The 25,026-nt window shown below is 40.2% G+C and overlaps 1 protein-coding gene across 1 annotated transcript; it reads right to left on the reverse strand.

Annotated features, from left to right (window-relative positions):
- Window positions 1-20,096: 20,096 nt before the first annotated feature.
- On the reverse strand, window positions 20,097-23,244 carry LOC142150467 (olfactory receptor 1500-like). The gene is made up of 2 exons (XM_075205661.1): window positions 23,209-23,244; window positions 20,097-21,041 (listed from the first exon to the last, which is right to left on the reverse strand). Exons 1-2 carry the CDS (start codon window positions 23,242-23,244, stop codon window positions 20,097-20,099), a joined length of 981 nt encoding a protein of 326 aa, XP_075061762.1.
- Window positions 23,245-25,026: the final 1,782 nt, after the last annotated feature.

Here is a 25,026-nt window from a genome sequence, read left to right on the forward strand (position 1 = left end):
TATTGAGTCCTTCTGGTGCAAGGGTTTTCAAAAAGTAGATGTGTTTGGACTCTTCTCTCGATATAGATTTTATATAGTCACCCCCTCTCCAAGGTTTGATGACTTTTTTAATACCCATAAATTGCAATTTTGATGGGTCCTTGGAATGGTGTTTAGCAAAGTGGTCAGAGACACTATGCTTGTCAAAACCCTTTCTGATGTTTCTATGATGCTCGGAGATCCTGACGTGAAGTTTTCTAATGGTTCTCCCAATGTACTGTAACCCACAGGGGCATTGTAGGAGGTAAATAACCCCTGTGGTGTCACACGTAATTTTCTCCTTTATGGGGTATGTTTCTCCCGTGGTTGTGAAGGTATACAGGGTAGAAGGTTTAGTGTGTCTACTGGTGCTGACTTTGCACGCTGCACATCTGGTGCAGTGAAAAAAAACTTTTGTGCTCTCTTTAAGCCAAGTCTCGCCAGTATTTGGTTTGCTTGGTGCTATAGTACTATGTACAAGTTGGGTTCTAAGGCAGTTCGCTTTTGTATAGATGAACCTTGGCTTTTTTGGAAGAATTTCTTTGAGCTTTTCATCTCCCAGAAGAACTTTCCAGTGCTTCTGAATGATGTGCTCGACTCTTTTTGAGTCATTGCTGTATTGATTTATGAACGGGACATTGTACTCAGTAGTTGGGGCATTCTTTTTACAAAGGATACTGGTCCTATCTGTTTCCCTAACAGTTGTTAGGGCCTGTTCAACTATTTCCTGATTATAGTTCCTCTCAAGAAACCTATTCTTAAGTAGTTCGGCTTGGTTATCGAAATCTTCTATTTTGGAACAGTTGCGCCTAATTCTTGTGAATTGGCCTTTGGGTATGTTATGCATCCAATTCTTGTGGTGACTACTTGTTGATGGAATAAATGAGTTGGAGTCTACCTCTTTGAAAAATGTTTTGGTTTCAATTCGATTTTGTTGGATGTAAATTTATAAATCAAGAAAATTGATAACCTCTGTACTAGTGTCCACAGTGAAGTGTAGGTTCAGGTCATTGGAATTGATGTGGTTAAGGAAAAGTGTAAGTTGGTCTTGGGGTCCTGTCCAGATGAATAGGACATCATCTATGTATCTATACCAAAGATGTAGAAATTGGAGAAACGGATTGTGGGTCCATATGTTGTTGTTTTCCCAGACAGCCACAAACAGGTTCGCGTAACTGGGCGCAAATTTCGCGCCCATTGCTGTCCCGCGAACCTGTTTGTAGAACTGCCCCTCGGACCAAAAATAGTTATGGTTAAGTGTGAAAGATATGGCCTCGACTAGAAATTTTACTTGTTGTGCTGGGATGTTTGATTGATGCGTGAGAATGTCCAAAACATGTGCACAGCCTGATGTGTGCTCAATGACAATGTATAATGAAGTGACGTCGCATGTGGCCAATATATATCCTTCCTAAGCTATTTGAGGGACACAGGGCATGTGTTAGAAATTCTCAATAAAACTGTTTGGAAGGAAGGTCATATCACAAACCAGGAACATGTATAAATGACAAATAGAATCATGCGAGAGCTCCCCCTGGAGTTGGAGGATGTCCCTACACCCTCCTACTCTATGCCACAAAGATAACAGTGTATTGAAACTAATGCACATGCTCGGCTGCTACCTCACACCAGGATGCGGCATACTGCTGCGTCTCGTAACACACACATGGGGAGAATCCTAATCCCTGCCCATCACGAACCCATGTTTTCACCCTTGCCAATCCTGAACCAAGCTGATTAGAACTAGCCCTGTAAGGTGGGAATTCCACCATGGAAAATTTGGGCGCATTAAAAGAGCCTTCTTGAGCTTGGTGTAGAGTCTTGTCTCTTACCAGCTATATTGTGGATCCTGCACCATTCCTGCGACTAAGATGCAATTGTGGTATGCATCCTGTCTATCCATCTTGCTGCCAAGAACCTCTGCTCCATCTTGAGTTGCTCGTGGATCTGTTGAATGTGAATCTGATGGAACAGTGAGACTAGGTTTCAGATGTCTACCAAGTCGGTAGAAAGCATTTGGGCTGAGCGGCTGGGATCATCAAGCAAGAGGAAGGATCATTGCAAAATTTTGGCCAGAAGATTGATCACAGAAAGATCCAGCAGACCCAAAGGATTCATTGCTACTGCATCAGCCTCAGCATCCTTCCATTCGATGACAGCTTGTCCAGGAATCGGTCTAATGTAACTGGGTTTGTGTACCACATATTGCTGTTCCTCTTCATAATGAGTGTAGTTGTAAAGCACTGGGACATTTCTTGGGATAGATTTGATCTTACAAAGTATATTCTTCAATTGCAATGATCTGGTTTCACCTTCCCTTGCACATGAACCCTGTGATTTATATCATATCTTAATCACATTCTGGACATTTAAGTTCGGACATCACCATGTTTACTGAGATAGGTGTAGCGCTTTGATCTCTCCCTATCAAACTTATTTAAAGAGGCAGGACACCTCCTATCTTATTAGTTCCCATACCCCTATAGATACAATTATTCAACTAGGGAAAATGAGCACAGAGTACTGTACCAATTAAATTTATGGCTACTAATTCAAAATGGATTTCTATAATAGGTAAGGGGACCAAATTACTCCTGGGGTAAATGTATTAACTTTCTATTTTTTCAACTCAAACTTAAAGCGGCAATGGCTTTAAAGGCAAAACAATGCCTTTAAAGCCACTTTGAATTTTCACTGCAAACTCGCCGAATAGCGGCAAGTTGAAAAAATCAGAAGTTAATACATTTATCCCCTAGAATAAAGCTCGGGAGCACTGTACTGGCACTCAGGGCAAGACTCACAATATTTAGAAACATCTTTATATTGTATAGTTGGAAATTCCAAGGCGCAAATGAATGTATGGTATGATGGATATTTTATTAAAGCAAAGAATAATTGGATAAATGCATGCATAAAGAATATAATAAATATAAATACTGATGTAAATACACATCTGGTCCAAACCATAAAGGTCATCACTGCTAGCTGAAAGCAGTATGTAATAACATTGGAAATCAAACAAACATTAAAATGAGTCATGCAAATAAAGGTGGTGATGGTTGCCTGTTCTAAAGTCTATGGTAGTGGTATCACAAAGACAGTATAGAAGTTCAGGAGCTGAGCTCATACAGCCAATGGGGTGTGTGGATAAAAATTCTGACAGCAGCAGCTGTCGTTCGAGTGCCACACAAATAACAACAGGTTCAGTGTCAAAAAAACACACCATTTGGTGTCTCAATGTTCCACAGTATTGTGTAAGTCCAGTGGTTGGGTCAGGTAGCAGGGATAGCTCAGATGAAATAAGGTGTGCTGCCTGAATTTCAGTCGTTTCAATGTGCCCCTTCCAATATCTATACTTCCTCCAGATCTTACACAAGAAATCCTTACTGTATTCAGCCACATGATAGCGGCTTCAGATGAAGTGTCTTTACGTCCTGGTTCTTCTGCGCATGCGCATAGGGAGTCCTTGCTGTGTTAATAAGTTCCTGATGGCTGCAGTCAAAAATGATCCCTGAGGAAGCCCTGTACGGTAGAAACGCATTGGTTCTCATTAGCTACACCAACCTATTACCGATTAGCTGCATACTGTGTAAGTATACAGATTAGTTCCTCCCCGTCTGCAGTATGCATCCTGTTCCCCTCTTTCACGGGGCCGACAGCATGTCATGGTACAGAAAATAGGAGAGAAGTGTACAAATCGAAATGGAAAAAGGTAATTGAGGGCTTATTGTAATAAGGATGAAGGTTGTGTATTAATTTAATGAGGGTGGGTGATACCATTTAATAGTGGGTCAGAAATATTAATTTATTGGCGGGGCAATTTATTTCATGTTGAGGACTACTTAATTTAATAGTGGGTACATTGTAATGACTATTAATTTAAGGTGGTGTGATGGCATTATTAAATTAATGCTTGGGTGCTTTGGGGCTTATTACCTAAATGTGGGACTGAGATTAGCATGAAGGAGTGCTATTTATTAATTGTGAACACCAGTTATTTAATATTGGGTCTGTTTGGGGGTAAATAGGTGTAATTATTAAATGTGAATAATATTAATTTAATGACAGGGCATGGTGGAGGGAATTAGGTCTGTCTATTAATTCTATTTATTTAATGTTGGGGCTAATTAGGGGGAAATAGGTATTTTTATTAAATGTGGATGCTATTATTTCAATGTCGGGGTTTGTAGGGAGTAAATAAGTCTATATATTACGTGTGAATACTATTAAATTAATGTTGGACTGGTTTCAGTAAATGTAAGTGCAATTGATTTAACATCTGGGTTGGTTGGGAGAGGGAGGCCTATATTGGCCTATACTCATTGCTAGACTTTACATATTTTATGCATCTCTCTTTTTACAAAGCAGTGCTCCAAAATTCCAGAATCTAGACAAGCAGCAAGCTTAAAAGACCAGCAGCTGCAGGTAGTGGAAACTACTGGAACAGGTTGGAAAGCGTGGCACAGTATGCCAACTGTCCTGATTCTGGTGGTATAGTACAGTGTGAAGCAGGACATTCATCCCAACTATCCTTGCAGTGGGAACAAAGTCCTGAATGAGCGGGATAGTCACATAAAATTGGCACTGCTCCAACAGAATCAGGACACTTGGCTACCATTGTCCATGTATTTGAAGGGGATTGGAAGAGATGAAGGGCAGCCTATCACTGTCTCAAATGATAGCTATGCCCCTTACATACACTCTGACAGTGTGGAACGGAAATCCTGTACTTGCCCCTGAGCAGAACCAGATGGGGTCTCTATGTTCAATTTATTAATAAAGTAATGTTGGTTATCCCTGTGTACACAAACTGATATGGGGACAAGCGGAACTGGGCAAACTAAAGATTATACGACTGTGACAGCCCACTGGGTTGGGGATTCACCTTCACCAGCAGGAACAGCAGCAGCAGGCACCCAAGTACCTCACATTTTTCAGAAGTAGGCTACTCTGTGTATCAGCGGCTTCACTAAGAGCTGACAATCTGTTACAAAAAGTAAGGGATGTCATTGCAACATGGCGAATCCTGCTTGGACTCTCCTGGGGATATGTGATTTCTGATACCGACACCAATATTGTTAGAGGATTACAGCGGGGGGGGGGGGGGGGAATTCCATCACATTTCCTGTTTTGCTCACACAATCAACTTGGTGTTACAGAACTTTTAAAAAATGACAATGACAGAGATTCAATCTCATCAGGCTCAGTACCAAGGGATTGGTGAATAGCAGATGTGGTGCCTTAGTTTAAAAAGGGTTCGAGATCACAACCAGGGAATTATAGACCTGTAAGGCTGACATCAATAGTGGGGAAACTACTGGAAGGTATTTTAAAGGATAGTATTCAGGATTACTTGGTACACAATAAAATTATTAGTGGAAATCAACATGGATTTGTGAGGGATAGATAATGTCAAACTAATCTAATTAGTTTCTACGAGGAAGTTAGTGGGAACTTAGACCAGGGCAGCACAGTAGATGTGGTCTACTTAGATTTTGGAAAGGCCTTTGATACAGTGCCACACAAGAGGTTGGTTTACAAAATAAGGGAACTGGGTCTAGGAATCAACATTTGTACTTTGAAAACTGGTTAGAGAATAGGGAACAGAGAGTGGTGATAAATGGAACATTTTCTAATTGGTCAAAAGTCTTAAGTGGAGTACCTCAAGGTTCCGTGCTGGGACCACTCCTTTTTAATATTTAACAAAGTATTGGCATGCATAAAAAGGGGCATAGATGCAAGGGAAGACAGTGTAATTTTGCCACTGTATAAATCGTTGGTAAGACCTCATGTTGAATAATATTAATTATTATTATTATTATTATTATTATTTTTTATTTATAGGGCGCCACTAGGTGTCCGTAGCGCCTTACAGGGACAAACAAAATTACAATACGAGGTGAAACAGCACAGAACAGTAAACAATAATCACAGTAACTCAGTGAGCTCAGGGCACAGCTAGAGAGGTGGGGGAGGGGAGAGGGGTAAGTCCGCCAATAGCGGCACCTAGGAAGGAGGGCACGGAAGAGAGGGAAACCCCCAGGGGGAAGAGGAGGGAGCGAGAGGGGACGGGGGAAGGGGGTCACCGAGGAGGAAGGCTAGGTAGCTGGCGAGCAGAGTTAAAAGTGGTGGAGACAGGAGGAGAGAAGACCCTGCTCAAAGGGGCATACAATCTAAGGGGTAGGGTAGACTGACAGTGAGACACCGGGGAGAGAAGGAGAGAAGGAGGAACAGAGAATAGGGATAAGGGAAGGGGAATGAAGGGGAAGAGTCAGAAGAAAAGGTAGGAAGTTAAGTGGGAGACTGGAAGGCTTTAAGAAAAAGGTGGGTTTTTAAAGCCCGTTTGAAACTGGACAGATTAGGGGAAGTTCTGATGGAGGGAGGGAGCTTGTTCCAGTGGAGGGGGGCAGCGCTGGGGAAGTCTTGGATACTCGCGTGGGAGGCAGTGATCAGGGGGGAAGAGAGGTAACGGTCATTGGCCGTTTGGAGAGGGCGGGATGGAGCATGAGTAGAGAGGAGGGAGGAGATGTAGGGTGCTGTGGAGTTGGCGAATATGCAGTACAGTTCTGGGCACCATTCTATAAAAAAGATAATTTGGAACTAGAAAGGGTTCAGAGAAGGGCGACAAAATTGATAAAGGGTATGGAGTCATTAAGTTATGAGGAAAGGTTAGCCAGTTTAGGCATGTTTACTTAGAAAAGAGGTGTCTAAGGGGAGATATGATTACTATGTACAAATACATATGGGGTCAATACAGAGAACTTTCATGGGAACTTTTTACCCCAAGGACCATACACAGGACACGTGGTCACCCCTTAAGGTTAGAGGAGAGGAAATTTCACAACCAGCAAAGGAAGGGTTTTTTTTACAGTAAGGGCAGTCAAGATATGGAATTCATTGCCAGGGAAGGTTGTGATGGCAGATTCAATAAATATGTTTAAGAAAGGGTTAGACAAATTTTTAGCGGTAAATTAATTAAAATGAAGGATAGTAGTGGATATAGGGTAAAAATAGGACTGTAATATTGAGTCTGGGGGGATTTTCATAATTGAAACAGATTGGCGGTTGCTTACTCTGGATGAATTTCAAATATAAGTGCAGGATCGCAGGAGATCCAAAATAGGTTGAACGTGATAGGCTGGTGTCTTTTTTCAACCTCATCAACTATGTTACTATGTTACATGCAGGAAATGTTGTTCGTGTCACGAAAAATTTAGGGTCATTTTCGGGATTCTGCAGCAGCATGTAGGAGAAAGCAGCAGCTGCAAGGAGACTAGAATTTGAGGGGAATGTACTTTAGTCCAGCGAAGTAGTCATCTGTGAAGAGAATGCAGACACGGTTGCTTGTGTCAAGTGATTGCCTTAATTATACTTTTTGAGAAGCAGCTAGAGAAATTGAAGGATGAAATAATACTAAGCAAATCCGCTAACTATATTGTAATTGTAGATCTAGGACTTAATTCGCTTCACCAGGATCCAAGAGCTATCAACACCTTGTAATGACGTCTCTTCCTTCAGTTTCTCTGGCAACTGCTTTTCGGAAAAAACTTAGCTTTCCCAAGACACCCAGTGGAGATGCAGATAAGTCAGCACAACATTTTGACATTTGCTGTGCTGTAGAAGAATTGCCCAAAAATTGTGACAGCTATGCCATAAAATGAACTGCAAATTCCATGAGGATGGCCATTATCGGCAATTACATCAAAGTACACAGACTTCTGTGATGGTGGATTCCAGCGGGGATAAATTAGTTTTGTTTAAGGAAGATGTACACCATGATTAGGGTAAATATGATGACAATGTAGATTGTAGGTGCTGAAATCTAGCTAAGAGAAAGGAGCTACCTGATGCTGATATGCCTGTTAATATTTTGGGTGGAATGGTATCTTGACAATTTTATGTTTTTCTACAGAAAACTTTTTAGCTATTCAGCTAGAGGTTTTTTTTCTTTAAAAAGATACAAGCTTTTTATTTACATTTTTGTTTCCCTGACTTAAAACCACTATGCACTTGAACATAGGCTTTAGCACATGAGATTGAGGAATTAGTATCATCATGACTGAGACTGGAGAGTGGTAACAACAACGTCACCCCTCCTGTTTCCTTATGAGCTATGGCACAATACAATGTCACTGTAGACTTTGAAGAACACTGACAGCCCTATTATTACAATTTCTGTTTCAGCACTGAACCCTGCCACCTCTCCTGTTTCTGAGTGAGCTATGGTACAGTAAAATGTAACTGCAGATTTAGGCCAAGCCAGCCAGCCCTATAATGTCTATTTCAGCAATGACTCTTAGCAGTGGAGCACTGCTCTTTGTCTGTTACCTATATAACACTTCTGAATTTGCCTGCAAATGCATTGCAGAAAAAAAGCCCGCAAGGACTTGTATATTTGTATTTCAGCAATGACTCTTAGCAATGGAGCACTGCTCTTTGTCTGTTACCTATATAACACTTCTGAATTTGTCTGCAAATTCAGAAAAAAAGCCTGCAGGACTTGTATATTTGTATTTCAGCACTGAAAAAATTACCAACGCAGCTCTTCTCTTTGGGTGTATATAAAATCCTACACTTATTGGTGCAAAGTCAGAAAAAAAGCCTGCAAGGACTTGTATATTTCTATTTCAGCAATGACAAAATTACCAACGCAGCTCTTCTCTTTGGGTGCATATAAAATCCTACACTTATTGGTGCAAAGTCAGAAAAAAAGCCTGCAAGGACTTGTATATTTGTATTTCAGCAATGACAAAATTACCAATGCAGCTCTTCTCTTTGGGTGTATATAACACCCTACACTTATGGTGCAAATTCTGACAAAAAGTCTGCAAGGACTTGTATATTTGTATTTCAGTAATGGAGCTCTTCTCTTTGCCACTCTATCCTACCCCTTCTATATCCCTCTCTCAAATGACGCTAGATCGCCATGGAGGGCAGTATTTATAAATTCCAAAACTCGCGAGATTTGAGATCCGATGATGTCACAATGACGTTGCACCTCGTTTTGGAATCCGATGTAGCGCAAATGTACCAAGCCGAATCTGCTCGGTAATCGAATCCCCGAATTTCGGGTGGGTTCGGTTTTCAGGAAACCGAGCCCGCTTATCTATAATATAAAGTAGACTCAAGTTCTACATTTTCTCTTTTAGCACTTTCATATTTACTATTGAGATGTGCTAAATGTAGTGTAACTCTAAGTGCAAGCGGACATAAGTAGCATATTTGATTTACCAGGCATTTATGTTGCAAATAAGTTTGCATACCTGCTTACAACTCTAATTACATTTATTCAATTGAGGAATTCTCTATCATATGATATAGTATTGCAGCCTCTTTGCAAACAACACTTGGTGTAACACGGACACTTACGGGCGGATGCAGATTAAATAGTACATCCGTTTTGTAGAAAAGTGGGTGTGATTCTGCCACTTATGTCGGGCTTCCAGGCTGCACCTGGAGAAGCAGGGCAGGGCATGATGGCTAACATAGACTGAGCGCAATAACAGCATGATTATGCAATTGCAAATGGATACAGACCAGACATGAGAAAGCCGTATTGGTGGACTGGGGCAAATGTAAATAACAGATGATGATAACGGTTTCCGACACTAGTGATCCGCTTGTGATTAAACCTTTCCAAATGCGACGCTGAAACTGATTGGTGTTTTCTTTATTGCCGAGTCATGCATTATGCTATTGTTGCATATTTAAGCACATGGTGGGCAGCTGTTTCTGCTATATTAGAGAGGTTGTTTTAAGTTCTATTGATATTGCATAGAAATGCATTTGTTGCACATATAAATACATAGAGGCATGGGCACAACTGGGATATACATGCCTGTGACGTGTGCCTGGTGCAAACTGGGCACATATGCTAAACAAGAGTTTATGGCTCCTGTTGGACTGGTCTAGGAACAATCCAATAACCAGATCGGCAAAGCCTCTGCAGGCCTTGATATTGTGAGGACCTAAAAAAGCAGGAGGACATTGGGATTCCTCCTTTACTAGCTGGGTGAAGAGTGAATAGTGTAAGTCCAGGAAAACAGTGACATCGACCATTTAGGGTAGGGTAGTATGGTAGGCAATCCCTGGCTGTTATTAACTGTACTCTTGTTAAGTGTGATTGAAATCTATATTGGTGATTTAAAATAACGGAACACTTTAATTTCTCCATTTGTTATTGCCTAGATAATCCTGAATTCACATAGATATCGTTTACTCTCAGCTACCACTAGTGGCTGTCTTCGGTGGACTATCTAGCCTAACTGGGCTAAAGAACTACACATGAGCCCCGTATTCTCACACGCATGTCCAAGTTTTCTAAGTCATGTTTTCTTTTTGCTTATGTAGTTGGTTTATAAATCCATCATTTCTTTTGCAGATTTCATGCACCAGGCACATATTAAGCACCTACATAATTATATATCTATAGCAAACTTAACTGCACACATTGTCCATTCCTGTGTGCAGTTAAGGGCAAACAAGCTAAAGTGGCGAGAAAATTTTCCCAGAGATAAATCATGCATTATGCTTAATAAGATTTTGCATAACATTTGTAATCCAGACAAGGACAAATTGATATGATGTTTGAAAGAGGAAACATGACAACATGATCGTATATTCTGTATGTCTTTCACCACAGGATAATGAGATTATCTTAATGTTCAAAGTGCACCAAATTTATCTCCTTTCTAATGTACACCAATGGTTCTACTTCCACTTAATGAGTTATTTAGGATATAATTCTCATATTTTTGTTTAAAGTCTTAATGGTTCATAGTTCCCACATTATCCATCTGCCACTTAAAAAAAACTGATATGTACGATAATAATATGTTTCTGTGCTGTAAGAGTAAGGTACAAATTTACACCTACTTCCAACAATAAAAGTATCATCAAACATTTTTAATAAAGATGACAAAGGTCATTTTTTACAGTTGTCATGACCAGAAACATATGAGTGTTGTATACTTGGACCTTATTTATCACCTCCGAAGTTGTGAACAGACAACACAATGTATCACCTTTTTTGCCGCCTTCATTTCCTCCAAGGCAGATGACAGCAAGACATAATGAATAACATACAAGCTTAGAGTTAATTCTAAAGCTCATATGGTATTTTCTTTTTTCCTTAGTTTTCATGTCCGAAACTAGTAACTTTTCCCATATTTGAACAGTTTCAATGTTATTGAACCTTGCACAGAATACCATTTCAGCCAGCTTAAGAGTTTAACACAAAAAAATTGCACTGCTTTTTGTATGTACCCATCAGACACAAAATTAAAACCACTGACAAGTGAAGTGAATAACAATGATTATCTCATTACAATGGGACCTGTCAATGGATATATTAGGCAGCAAGTGAACAGTAAGTTCTTGAAGTTGACGTGTTGAAAGCAGGAAAAATTGGCAAGCATAAAGATCTGAGCGACTTTGAAAAGGGCCAAAATGTGATGACTAGACGACTGGGTCAGAGCATCTCCAAAATGACAGGTCTTGTGGGGTTCCCCGGATATGCAGTTGGTAGTACCTAGCAAAAGTGGTCCAAGGAAGGACAACAGGTGCAACAGGATCATGGGCGCCCAAGGCTCACTGACGAACGTAAATGAAGGTTACCCCGTCTTGTCCAATCCCACTGAAGAGCTACTGTAGTAGAAATTTCTGAGAATGTTAATGCCAACTATGATAGAAATGTGTCAGCACACACAGTCCATTGCAGTTTGCTGTGTATGGGGCTTCGTAGCTGCAGACAGGTCAGAGTAGCCATGGTGACCCCTGTACAATGGGTACGTGAGCACCAGAACTGTACCATGGAACAATGGAAGAAGGTGGCTGGGTCTGATGAATAACATTTTCATTTACATCATGTGGATGGCCAGGTGCATGTGCATTGTTTACATGGGATGCACTATGGGAAGAAGACAAGCTGGCGTAGGCAGTGTGATGCTCTGGGCAATATTCTGCTGGAAAACCTTTTGTCCTGGCATTCATGTGGATGTTACTTTGACACGTACCACCTAGCCTCGTTCAGCAGGATAATGTGACCTGCTACACTGCAAAAATTGTTCTGCAAAGGTTTTAGGAGCATGACAAAGGGTTAATGTTGTTGTCTTGGCCTCCAAATTACCAAGATCTTAATCCAATTGAGCTTCTGTGGGATGCACTGGAAAAACAAGTCTGAGCCATGGAGGCCCCACATCACAACTTTAAGTACTTAAAGGACCTGCTGCTAATGTCTTGGTACCAGATACCACAGGACACCTTCAGAGGTCTTGTGGAGTCCATGCCTTGATGGGTCAGAGCTGTTTGGCGACAGAAGTGGGACGTACACAATATTAGGCAGGTGGTTTTAATGTTGTTGCTGATGGGTGTACATAGTGACTTACAGACATATACATGCAAATCAGTTTCTTAAAATATAATATAAGTAAATACAAAAACAAATACTACACTTTGTACTCTTTCTCATAGTCTGACGATGGGGGGGAGGCTAGAAGATTGGAACAACTTCTCAGTAGCAGACTGTGAAAACTAGAGATGGTCACTGACCTCCGTGTTTTGGTTTTGGATTCGGTTTTGGATCTGGATTACCGTCGTGTTTTGGTTTTGGTTTTGGTTTTGCAAAACCGCCATTGCGTGTTTTGGTTTTGGTTTTGGTTTTGTTTGGTTTTGTTTTGCTATTTTTTGGGAAAATCCATGTTTTTGGGCCTAAATTAACCCAATTTAGTGCTCCAACTGTTTTAGAGACAAGTAATCTAATTGTTGAGGTAATAAATCATCCAAAAAAACAGTTTAATTCTTCGTTGGTAGGCCTATTCTACACACAAAACAGATTGTCTTCCTCTCCATCTATGCATATTGGCAATGCAACCATCGTCTTTGAATGTATATTACACCCTACACTTATAGTTAAATATGTAAAGAAATGGAAAAAGCCAGTTTGGTTTCTGTCTCTCAAGGCCCCCCTCCACTTGTATAAAATACCAAAAAATTCAGCCATTATAGACTGTACAATATTAATTGACATGGAGAAAGCCAGTTTGGTTTCTGTCTCTCTAGGCCCCCCTCCACTTGTATAAAATACTAAAAAATTCAGCCATTATAGACTGTACAATATTAATTGACATGGAGAAAGACAGTTTGGGGTCACTCTGTCTCTCTAGGCCCCCCTCCACTTGTATAAAATACCAAAAAATTCAGCCATTATAGACTGTACAATATTAAATGACATGGAAAAAGCCAGTTTGGTTTCTGTCTTTCTAGGCCCCCCTCCACTTGTATAAAATACCCAAAAATTCAGCCATTATAGACTGTACAATATTATGAAAAATGGACAAAGCCAGTTTAGGGTCACTCTGTCTATGACACCCTACCCTTAAGGATAAATTGCCCTAACAGCAGCCTTTCAAGATGGTATGTGATATGGAAATGCCACAAGTCCCTTTCCTCTTTGGGGGTAGATTGCACCCTACACTTACATAGAAAGTTTTAAAAAGATGTTATCGGCATCATCTTCAGCTTAATCCTCACCCTCATCAGTGTGTACGTCATCATCACAGACTATCAATTCATCGCCGCTTGAATCCGCCATTAGAGAACAGTCAGTGCTTGGATGTCTTGGATGGTGAAGGCCTTCCTCGTGGAAGATGTAGTTCATTTTTATAAACATCATTTTCTCCACATTTTTGGGAAGTAACCTTCTACGGCGATCACTGACTAAGTTCCCTGCTGTGCTGAACACTCGTTCAGAGTACACACTGGAGGGTGGGCAGCTTAGGTATTGCAAAGCAAGTTTGTACATGGGTTTCCAAATGGCCTGCTTTTATTCCCAGTAAGGAAAGGGACTGTCTGACATTTCCATATCAACTACCTCTTGAAAGTAATCCTCCACCATCCTTTGCATGTTTATACTCATATTGGATGGAGTTATGGGCAAAGTGACACATTTTTTTGAAAAATCCTTCAAACCAGCCCAGATGTTAAATTGTTCTGGTCTGCCCCCTGTGTCTTCCCTGCTTCTTTTTTGGAAATTTAATTTTTTACGAGCAACAGCTTGAGAAAGTGAAGGAGGACACGTCGTCAAGCCGAGGCCCAGTTCAGCGGCCAACTTGCTGAGCAATAGCTCCTTGCAAAAGTTCACATCTCGCTCATTTACAAGTAAAGACTCAATGTAGGTTTTAAACCTTGGATCAAGCACAGTGGCCAAAACGTACTGATCCGAGTTCAAGATCTTAATAACTCGAGGATCATTGTGAAGCGAATTAAGTACTTGATCGACAAGGCCAACATACTTTGCTGAATTGCTTGCTTTCAGCTCCTCCTTCATTTTCTCAAGCTGCTTTTCCAATAGTCTAATTAAAGGAATGACTTGGCTCAAACTAGCAGAGTCTGCACTGACCTCACATGTCACAACTTCAAATGGTTTCAGCACCTTGCACAGCACTGAAAGGATTCCCCACTGTGCAAGAGTGAAATACATCCCCCCTCCTTTCCCAATGTCATGACTTGTGCAATATGCTTGGATGGCTTTGCGCTGTTCCTCCATCCTCTGAAGCATGTACAGGGTGGAATTCCACCGAGTTACCACCTCTTGCTTAAGTTGGTGGCAGGGCAAGTTAAACTGCTCTTGGAGCTGCTGTAATCTCCTACATGCTGTGGCTGAATGCCTGAAATGGCCTGAAATTTTACGGGCCACCGAAAGCATCTCCTGCACCTCACGGTTATTTCGTAGGAAGCTCTGCACCACCAAGTTGATGGTGTGAGCAAAACAGGGAATATGTTGGAAATCACCCAGCTGTAATGCTCGCACTATATTGTTGGCGTTATCTGAAATGACATACCCTGGGGAGAGTCCGAGTGGTATAAGCCATGCATCAATCACATCTCTCAGTTTGCGTAACAAATTGTCAGCCGTATGCCTGTTAGTGAAGCCGGTGATACAAAGAGTGGCCTGCCTGTGACAAATGTTACGTAGTGGTGTACATGCTGCTGCTGTTCCTGCTGGTGAAGGTGAATGACCAACCCAGTGGAATGTCACAGTCATATAGTCTTTGGTTTGGCCACTTCCACTTGTCCACATATCTGTGGTTAAGTGAACAGTGGGCAGAATGGCATTTTTCAGCGCAATCTCTACATTTTTACACACTTTTTGGTATAGTTGTGGAATAGCTTTACGGGAGAAATGGTGTCGCGATGGAATTCTGTAACGCGGACACAAAACCTCAATTAACTGTGAAAAACCAGCTGCGTTTATTGTGGAGATTGGACGCAGATCTAACACTAACATTGCAGCCATGGCGTCTGTGATTCGCTTGGCGACTGGGTGACTGCTGTCATATTTGCTTCCCCTCGCAAATGATTGTTTCACAGTTAATTGCTGAAATGTAGGACTGCTCATTTTATTAACCTGCCTCTGGGATGACGATTCACCCCCAGCAGCAGGACTAACGCTTTCTTCAGAGGAATCAATAATAGTGCCGGAGTCATCCAGCCTTAAGTGGGATGCCGGGCTAACTCCGAGCGCTACTGAGGATATTGATGAGGATGGTGTGGTGGGTGTATTTTGTAGCCGTCGGTATGTCGGTGAGCGGAGGGTCTTAGCTGATGAGGGAGTGCTTGTATTCTTTTGGGAAGAACTTTCAGCTTTTCCCAACACTTTGCCATGAACTCTCGTTAAATGGCGTAACATAGACGAGGTTCCAAGATGGTTAAGGTCCCTCCCTCGACTGACTGTGGCTTCACATACACTACAAATGGCTATACAATTGTTGTCTGGATTTGGGTAGAAATAATTCCACACATAAGAAGTGGATTTTTTTGTTTTATGCCCAGGCATGACAATGGCCTTTTTCTTGTCACGTGCCAGAACTGCTGCCACTGGTGCAGGACTTACACAAACAACCTCATCCTCATCAACATCCTCATTAGCGCCTTCGTCGCCTACACAAATCTCCCCCTCATCCTCTTCTAATTCCAAAGTGGCATCCTCAATTTGGGTATCACCGGCTACACTCGGGCTATTAAGGCACACATCAGCAGAATGCTCACGATTAGACATCCCACTGTTGGATGGACTCTCCACAGGGATTGTTGTCATTTGTGAATCAGAGCAAATATTCTCCTGTAATGCCTCACTGTTATCTTGCAGCTCGGCTTTGACGCGTAACAGTAGTTGTGCACCAATTGTAGGCTGGGTAACTTTTTGGGATCTGCCACTAATAGCAAAAGGTGAAGGCCTCATTCTCTCTTTGCCACTGCGTGTGTAGAATGGCATGCTTGCAAATTTTTTTTATCGTCACTTAACTTTTGCTCAGTTACACTTCTTTTTCGCTTCAATACAGTAAATTTTTTTTTGGTTTTTGTTTTTTGCACTAATTTGAAAACACTCTGTTGTTTGACATCGCCTTGGCCAGATGACGTACTGGGAACACTAACATCAGGACTGGTGACAGAACCTGGTTGCTCATTCAGATCATATGTGGACTGCTTTGAATCCATTCTGAGCGCAAACCACTGGGGAGTGCTAAAAATTATTTGGTAGATACTGCTGACAGTTATGACTTTTGACAGCCAGAAATATTAATGCACAATTAGGGAGGACACCCCAAAAGCACTGAGGAGTGCTAAAAATTATTTAGTAGATACTGCTGACAGATATGACTTTTGACAGCCAGAAATATTAATGCACAATTAGGGAGGACACCCCAAAAGCACTGAGGAGTGCTAAAAATTATTTAGTAGATACTGCTGACAGATATGACTTTTGACAGACAGAAATATTAATGCACAATTAGGGAGGACACCCCAAAAGCACTGAGGAGTGCTAAAAATTATTTAGTAGATACTGCTGACAGATATGACTTTTGACAGCCAGAAATATTAATGCACAATTAGGGAGGACACCCCAAAAGCACTGAGAAGTGCTAAAAATTATTTAGTAGATACTGCTGACAGATATGACTTTTGACAGCCAGAAATATTAATGCACAATTAGGGAGGACACCCCAAAAGCACTGGGGAGTGCTAAAAATTATTTAGTAGATACTGCTGACAGATATGACTTTTGACAGCCAGAAAATATTAATGCACAATTAGGGAGGACACCCCAAAAGCACTGAGGTGTGCTAAAAATTATTTAGTAGATACTGCTGACAGAAATGACTTTTGACAGCCAGAAATATTAATGCACAATTAGGGAGGACACCCCAAAAGCACTGAGGAGTGCTAAAAATTATTTAGTAGATACTGCTGACAGATATGACTTTTGACAGCCAGAAATATTAATGCACAATTAGGGAGGACACCCCAAAAGCACTGAGGAGTGCTAAAAATTATTTAGTCGATACTGCTGACAGATATAACTTTTGACAGCCAGAAATATTAATGCACAATTAGGGAGGACACCCCAAAAGCACTGAGGAGTGCTAAAAATTATTTAGTAGATACTGCTGACAGATATGACTTTTGACAGCCAGAAATATTAATGCACAATTAGGGAGGACACCCCAAAAGCACTGAGGAGTGCTAAAAATTATTTAGTAGATACTGCTGACAGATATGACTTTTGACAGCCAGAAATATTAATGCACAAATAGGGAGGAGACCCCAAAAGCACTGAGGAGTGCTAAAAATTATTTAGTAGATACTGCTGACAGATATGACTTTTGACAGCCAGAAATATTAATGCACAATTAGGGAGGACACCCCAAAAGCACTGAGGAGTGCTAAAAATTATTTAGTAGATACTGCTGACAGATATGACTTTTGACAGCCAGAAATATTAATGCACAATTAGGGAGGACACCCCAAAAGCACTGAGGAGTGCTAAAAATTATTTAGTAGATACTGCTGACAGATATGACTTTTGACAGCCAGAAATATTTATGCACAATTATGGGGGACACCCCAAAAGCGCTGGGGAGTGCCAAATATGAAGAAAAAATAATAAACCTCTATCCTCCTCTCTGCACTAGCGATTTTGGTTAGAGCAATTGCAAGAACAATATTGTATTCTCTGTCCCTGCTCTAATTAGCCTATGACTACACCCTGCTCTCTCCCTCTGTCAAATGGCGGTGGATTGCTGTGGAGGCGTGTATTTATAAAGTTGAAGTATCGCGAGAACCGAGCCCCGAGATCCGATGACGTCACAATGACGTTCGGCCTCGATTTGGATTCGGAATGGGCGGGAGAGTACCGAGCTGCTCAGCTCGGTACTCGGATACCCAAAGTTCGGGTGGGTTCGGTTCTCGGAGAACCGGACCCGCCCATCTCTAGTGAAAACTAACAATTTTACTGCATTTGTAACTTTTTTCTTTATCGTCAAAAAAATGCTCCTCTGTGAAATCACTAAAAGAGTATAACTGGTATGGTAGAAGCTTTACAACCGATTTATTGCCCTCTGTCCAACAATTCTATTAGTGTTCCAAAAAATAAGTAATAAATCCCTACTGGAATATTGTATGTTTTTCTGCACTTATACATATGAAATAACACTACATTTTTTGGATTCCAGGAGAGATAGCTCATCAATAAAGGTTCCTTAGGGAATTGATATATCATTAACACGTTATTTGTTACCTCCAGAGGTTACAAATGTATACAGAGGTCTTCACAAAACTGTATTGTGGGAAGTATTGCTTTACTCATTATTGTGTTCTATAAGGATTATATATTGGACTTGGATTCAACCCCTACCGTTCTTCCTGGTGGAAGGTGTATATCCAATCCTTTTAGGGTTCGTTGAACTGAGTAATAAAAAAGGGTTATTTGTTCTTTTATGATAACATGATAACTCTGAAAGTATGATCCTTTCATCAACATACATTAACCCTTATCTGCCAGTGACTTCCTGGTAAGTTGCTTGACTAAAGCAACTTTAGCTTCTAGAAAAGATGATGAGATCATTAACAGAATACAAACAATAGAACACACATGGCAAAATAGTACAGAACAATAAACAAATAATACCAAGTCTCCAAGAGCTCCTAGCTTAGCTAGCACAGTGAAGTTGGAGCAGAAGCATAGCTATTGAGACAGGAGGGAAAATGGCCCTGCTCATAAGAGCTTACATCCTAAAGGAATTGCAAATAGACAGCAGGCACAATGGGAAGTCAGTGGAGGAGATATAGCGCAAGAGGAACAAGCAAGAGGGGATAGGGGAAGAGAGAGGTGAAGAGGTCAAGTATGAAGTTATGATAAGAAGGATGGCTGGTAGGCTTTGAGGAACATATGAGTTTTAAGTGCCCGTTTGAATGTGCACAAATTAGGGACAGTGGAAGGTCATTCCAATGGAGCCCTAAAGACATCTTGGATTCTGGAGTGGGGTGAGGTGATCATAATGGAAGAGAGGCAATGTTTATTGGCCAATCACAGAGAATGGAATAAAGTGTGAATGAAGAGGAGTTTGGAGATATATGGGGCAGTGGAGTGGAAGATTGGAAGAGGGCTTTGTAGGTGAGGGTAAGGAGTTTGAAAAAGATTCTGTAGAGAAAGGGAAGTCAGTGTAAGGCAAGGCAGAGAGGGGAGGCAGAAGAGTAGTGGCATGAAAGGAGCCTAGCAGCCATGTTGAGTATAGAATGTAAGGGGGCAAGATGGGAGTAGGGTAGGCCAGCGAGGTGAAGGTTACAGTAATCTAGATGGGAAATGATGAGTGCATGGATAATGGTTTTGGTGGCATCCTGTGATAGGAAGGGCCGGATGCGCACAATGCTTCGTAGTTGGAAGCAACAGGATTGGGGAAGAGATTGAATGTGGGGGGCAAAACAGAGGGAGGAGTCGAGGGTGATACCCAGGCAATGAAGTTGGTGAACAGTTGAGATGGTGGTGTTAACAGTGATAGAGAGATCAAGGTGGGATGGAGATCTAGAAGAAGGGGAGACAATGAGTTCAGTTTTGGCAATGTTAATTTTGAGAAAATATTAGGACATCCTAGAGGAGATGGCAAAAAGGCAGTCAGATACCAAGAGCGGAGGGGGGTAGAAGGGTCAGGAGAAAGAGGTAGAGGGGTATTCTGATTAGGATACAGTTATGACAACAGTTCTGAATAATTCTACAAAGATTCAACGAAAGAACATGTTTTCTATAGAACAAGATTACCACAAAATATATTTTTATGGACTGTTTTGTGTAAAGCTTTCTTTATGTCCTTATTCTTGAGGCTATATATAATGGGATTTATCAAAGGGGTTACCACCGTGTAAATCAGTGATAAGATTTTACTTATGTTCAAAAATTGTCCTTTTGTTGGTAGCACATAAACACCAAACAGAGTTCCAAAAAATATGGACACCACAGTCAGGTGGGAACTACAGGTGGAGAAGGCTTTCTGTCTGACAGTGTTAGATGGAGTCCTTAAAATAGAGTGAAGGATATTAACATAAGATACTATGATTATTATACATGGGATGATAACCACATTAACACTTAGTAAATAAACTTCTATTTGAACAATGTTTGTATCTGAACAAGAAATTTCCAGTAGGGGAACAAGATCACAGAAGAAATGGTCAATAATATTTGGCCCACAAAATTGTAGCATTGATGTTGTTATAGTGTCAATCAATATAATGGAAAAACTCAACATCCAAGAGATGATCGCCAATTTCAGGCAATATGCACTGTCCATTATAGAAGCATAACGCAAGGGGTGACAGATGGCCAAATATCTGTCGTAAGACATCACTGTGAGGAGAAGACACTCAGATGCTTCTGAGGCACAGAAGAAATAAAACTGAGTGACACAGGCAACAAAACTAATTTTGCCCTTCTCATTCAGTAAAATATAAAGCATGTTGGGGACAATATCTGTTGTTAGCAAGATATCATTCATAGAGAGTTGTGTGAGGAAGAAGTACATGGGAGAATGGAGGTTTTTGTTGTAGGACACCAGTGTAATGATCAGGAGGTTCCCACATACGGTCACACAGTAAATCACAAGGAAGAGAATAAAGAATATAATCCTTACATTTTGGCTGCCCTGAAATCCCAAAAGGATAAACTCAGTGACCGAAGTCTGATTGCTCCCCTTTGTTGATTGATGAAATAAAAAAATATCTTATTAGTTATAAATTTGTTATGTATATTTGTAATGGCAATATGAAAAAAGTAAATGCTGCTGATTGATTCTAGTTGAATATTACAAAACTCAAGGACTGGAAGAGTTGGAGGACAAACATTTATGCAGAGCGTGTTCTGTCAGTGATAATTGAATTTATTCTATCTAGAGAGTAGAACTACTGTGCCTCATATGTACTGCTGCTCTAAGGCAAAGAACAACAAAACTTAAATCTACATTACATAGTCATTAAGATTTTAAAGTAGTATTTAATTTATACCAGGTGTTAATGGTATTATTATTATTATTATTTTATTTATAAGGTGCCACAAGGCTTATTCTGCTCTGTACATAGGTGGTTACAACATACTGTTTACCATTTCATGTTTCATTTTTCATCAATCACATTGGCTGACTAGAACAGAGCAGTCAGAGGAAAACACTGAAGCTATACCTGCACTTTTTCAGACTTAAATTATAAAACTATAAAACATTCAATGTATAGGAATCTGATGCTGATAGACTGATTCCTGGATTGTGCCTCCTCTTTGGCACAAGATGTTTTTTTTTAGTGCAGGGACCCTAGGCATGTCCTTTTTAATTGCCTATCTGGCAATTAAAAAGGACATGCCTATGGTCCCTGTATGGTCAACTGTAAGCACAATTCATTTTGCTTACAGTTGAGTTTCAAACCTACAGCTCACAGTCAGATTCTTCTTGTCCATCTTGAATCATGCCATACATGACTAACCAAGACTGCAGGAGCAAATGTATTTTCCGTGTGCTCCTTTCCTGCCATGGCGTCTTCTGCTTTCCCTTAGTAATGAGGACAGTAGACCTTCTTCTGTGCCATAAAAGGATGTTGGGTGATTCTTCCACCTATTTAGAGGATGCTAAATTAAGAGGATTTACGAGCGAGGTTCAGACCAGGACTATTCTTGCCACCTCCCCTGGTCCTTCTGAGGCCCCTTATCATCCACATAAAAACTCAACCCTTAGGTAGCAGTCAATTATGTAGAAACAGAAAAAACGCAGAATGCAGAATAAAATATATTCAGTATACATATATAGTCTTTATTCAGTACCCTCATTTTTTTCTATGTTCTTTTTGGTTATCTTGGAAAACTCATTTCTAAGTTAGCGAAGAAAGGAAGACCAATGTTCTCATATTCTTAAGGAGATGTCCATGGAGAGACATAGATAAACTTAGAGCTAAAGAGTTATGGAATCCTCTGCATGCTGCCAAATATTTTGTAATTGCATACTAAATAGATAATGGATTTGGTCGGCCATGGCAGCAGGGAGAAACTTGATCATTAGAATTTTTGAGATTATATTTTGTATTTAGTTAAAACAAGTTTGTATTTTTAAAATGTTCTAAATATATATTTATTAGAGATAAACCACATGTTCAGCAAAATAGTCACCTTATTGTGTGTTTGGCTGCAGAAATTCCCACATTTCTGAGGCAAAGTGATAAGTTTCCCATATCATTTATGTTGTATCCATAATTTCCACATGATTACCATTCAGTCTTTTCATTTATAGTATTCCAACCACAACACAGAATGAATTTGCACTGTTGTTGTCAAATCTCTATTTATAGAGTTTAAATTAGCAGAATTTAGAAATTCAGTGTAAAATGCCATTCAACAGAATGGAGATACAAATTTGCAACTCGAGGACTGTATCACTACAACATTACACCTCAGCGATAGGACCATTGTCCAGCGTGACATTCAAGGTACTAAAAAGAATTCTGCAAATTCTCTCTCTTTTGTTTATTAGTCACCCAGCACTACAAGCTATGAATGCTCCTCAGTAAACATTGTGCAATACAAATTTTTCAAAAAGGTGACTCAAACACCTTCTTTATAAATCACTGTTACATAGCTGATTGTCAAAAAATAAAGTAAAAAATAAATAAAATGGCATTAAAATAATTTATATGTTGCCGTAAAACAATGTGTTCTTGAAACATTGTTAAGTGACCAATCTCATGAATCAAATTTACAAATATTTCATCATCACCAAAAAATCTATTTCAGCTACTCTGGATATTCTGTATTACCATGAAATTCATTTCACAGATTTGTATGTGATTTTTTTGATTGGAGATCAGTCAAATAATACTTACATCAGGAACTTCCTGCTGATGAAGATGGTCACTCATTTCTACTCTCTTGGTACCATGATATTGTTCTCTTTTTTGCTGTCAGGTCTCAAAGATAAATTCTTTGTTGCTCATTATTTTTATGCATCTACATTCCAGTATATCATTGAACACTGAAGTGACCACCTTCATATATACCACATTACATAGATTAATAAAGCAACTATGGAGAACCAGTAGATCTTTGGAGAGATCTTTGATTTTCCCTGTGTGTGATAAAATTAAGTGCATTGGGAGTATACGAAAATTGCTTTTAATTTGTCCCCAATAGTTTTATTAGCTTAAAAGTAAAAGAAATATAATGTAGCATTTGCCTTGCGTCTTCTATAACACTGAAAAATAATATTATATAAAAATGAAAATATATACCTTGGTTCTTAGAAGTACACTTGACCATTGTTAACTCTAAGCTGAGCAATCATCATCATCATCATCATCATCATTTATCATTATTTATGTATATAGCGCTAGCAAATTCCGTAGCGCTTTACAATTGGGAACAAACTTTAATAAAACAATACTGGGTAATACATACATACATATCTAGATGTAAGAGGGCCCTGCTCACAAGCTTACAATCTATGGGACAATGGGAGTTTGAAACACAAGGACATGTGCTACATCATATTGCACACTGGACCATCTAGAGTGCAAAGGTAAAAGTACTGAGTGGGCTCTGTGTGTACCAATGTTGGTCAGAGGGTTGTTGTCTTGTGTTATCTGTGTAGAGGGTGGTAATAGGGGAGATTAAGATGGTGGTTGTGGAATATCATAAGCTTGCCTGAAGATGTGGGTTTTCAGAGAACGCTTGAAGGTTTGGAGACTAGAGGAAAGTCTTACTGTGTGAGGGAGGGAATTCCACAAAGTGGGTGCAGCCCGAAAAAAGTTCTGTAACCGAGAATGGGAGGATGTGATGAGAGTAGAAGAGAGATGCAGATCTTGTGTAGAACGGAGGTGTCGAGTAGGGAGATATTTTGAGACTAGTGAGGAAATGTATGTCGGTGCAATTTTGTTGACGGCCTTGTATGTTAGTAGAAGAATTTTATATTGGATTCGTTGAAATACAGGCAACCAATGTAGAGATTGACAGAGTGGCTCAGCAGAGAAAGAACGGTTTGCAAGGAAAATCAATCTAGCCATTGCGTGCATAATAGATTGTAAGGGTTCAAGTCTGACTTTGGGAAGACCAGTAAGGAGGGAATTGCAATAGTTGATGCGGGAGATGATGAGTGCATGAATTAAGGTTTTTGCGGTGTCTTGTGTGAGATATATGAGTATTCTAGAAATGTTCTATTGATGTATGTAACATGATTTAGATATGGAGTTGATGTGGGGAATAAATGATAGTTGTGAGTCAAGGATAACACCTAGGTAGCGAGCTTGCGTGGTGGGATTTATGGTCATGTTATCAACAGAAATTGAAATGTCAGGCAGGAAGGTTCTGTTTTTGGGTGGGAATATTTTTAATTCAGTTTTTGAAAGATTGAGTTTGAGTTGGCAAGAAGACATCCAAGATGAAATGGCAGAAAGACAGTCAGTAACGCGAGACAACACCGATGGTGAAAGATCAGGAGAGGATAGATAGATTTGTGTATCATCCGCATCGAGATGATACTAAAATCCAAAGGAGCTTATTCGTTTTCCAAGAGAAGTGGTGTAGATAGAGAATAGCAGAGGACCTAGCACTGAGTCTTGTGGTACTCCAATTGATAAGCGGAGCAGAGGTGGATCCAGAGAAATTAAAACTGAAAGAGCGATCAGATATGTAGTGTCAGGATCTGC

The sequence above is a fragment of the Mixophyes fleayi genome, chromosome 4, assembly GCF_038048845.1.
Source record: "Mixophyes fleayi isolate aMixFle1 chromosome 4, aMixFle1.hap1, whole genome shotgun sequence".
NCBI lineage: Eukaryota > Metazoa > Chordata > Amphibia > Anura > Limnodynastidae > Mixophyes > Mixophyes fleayi.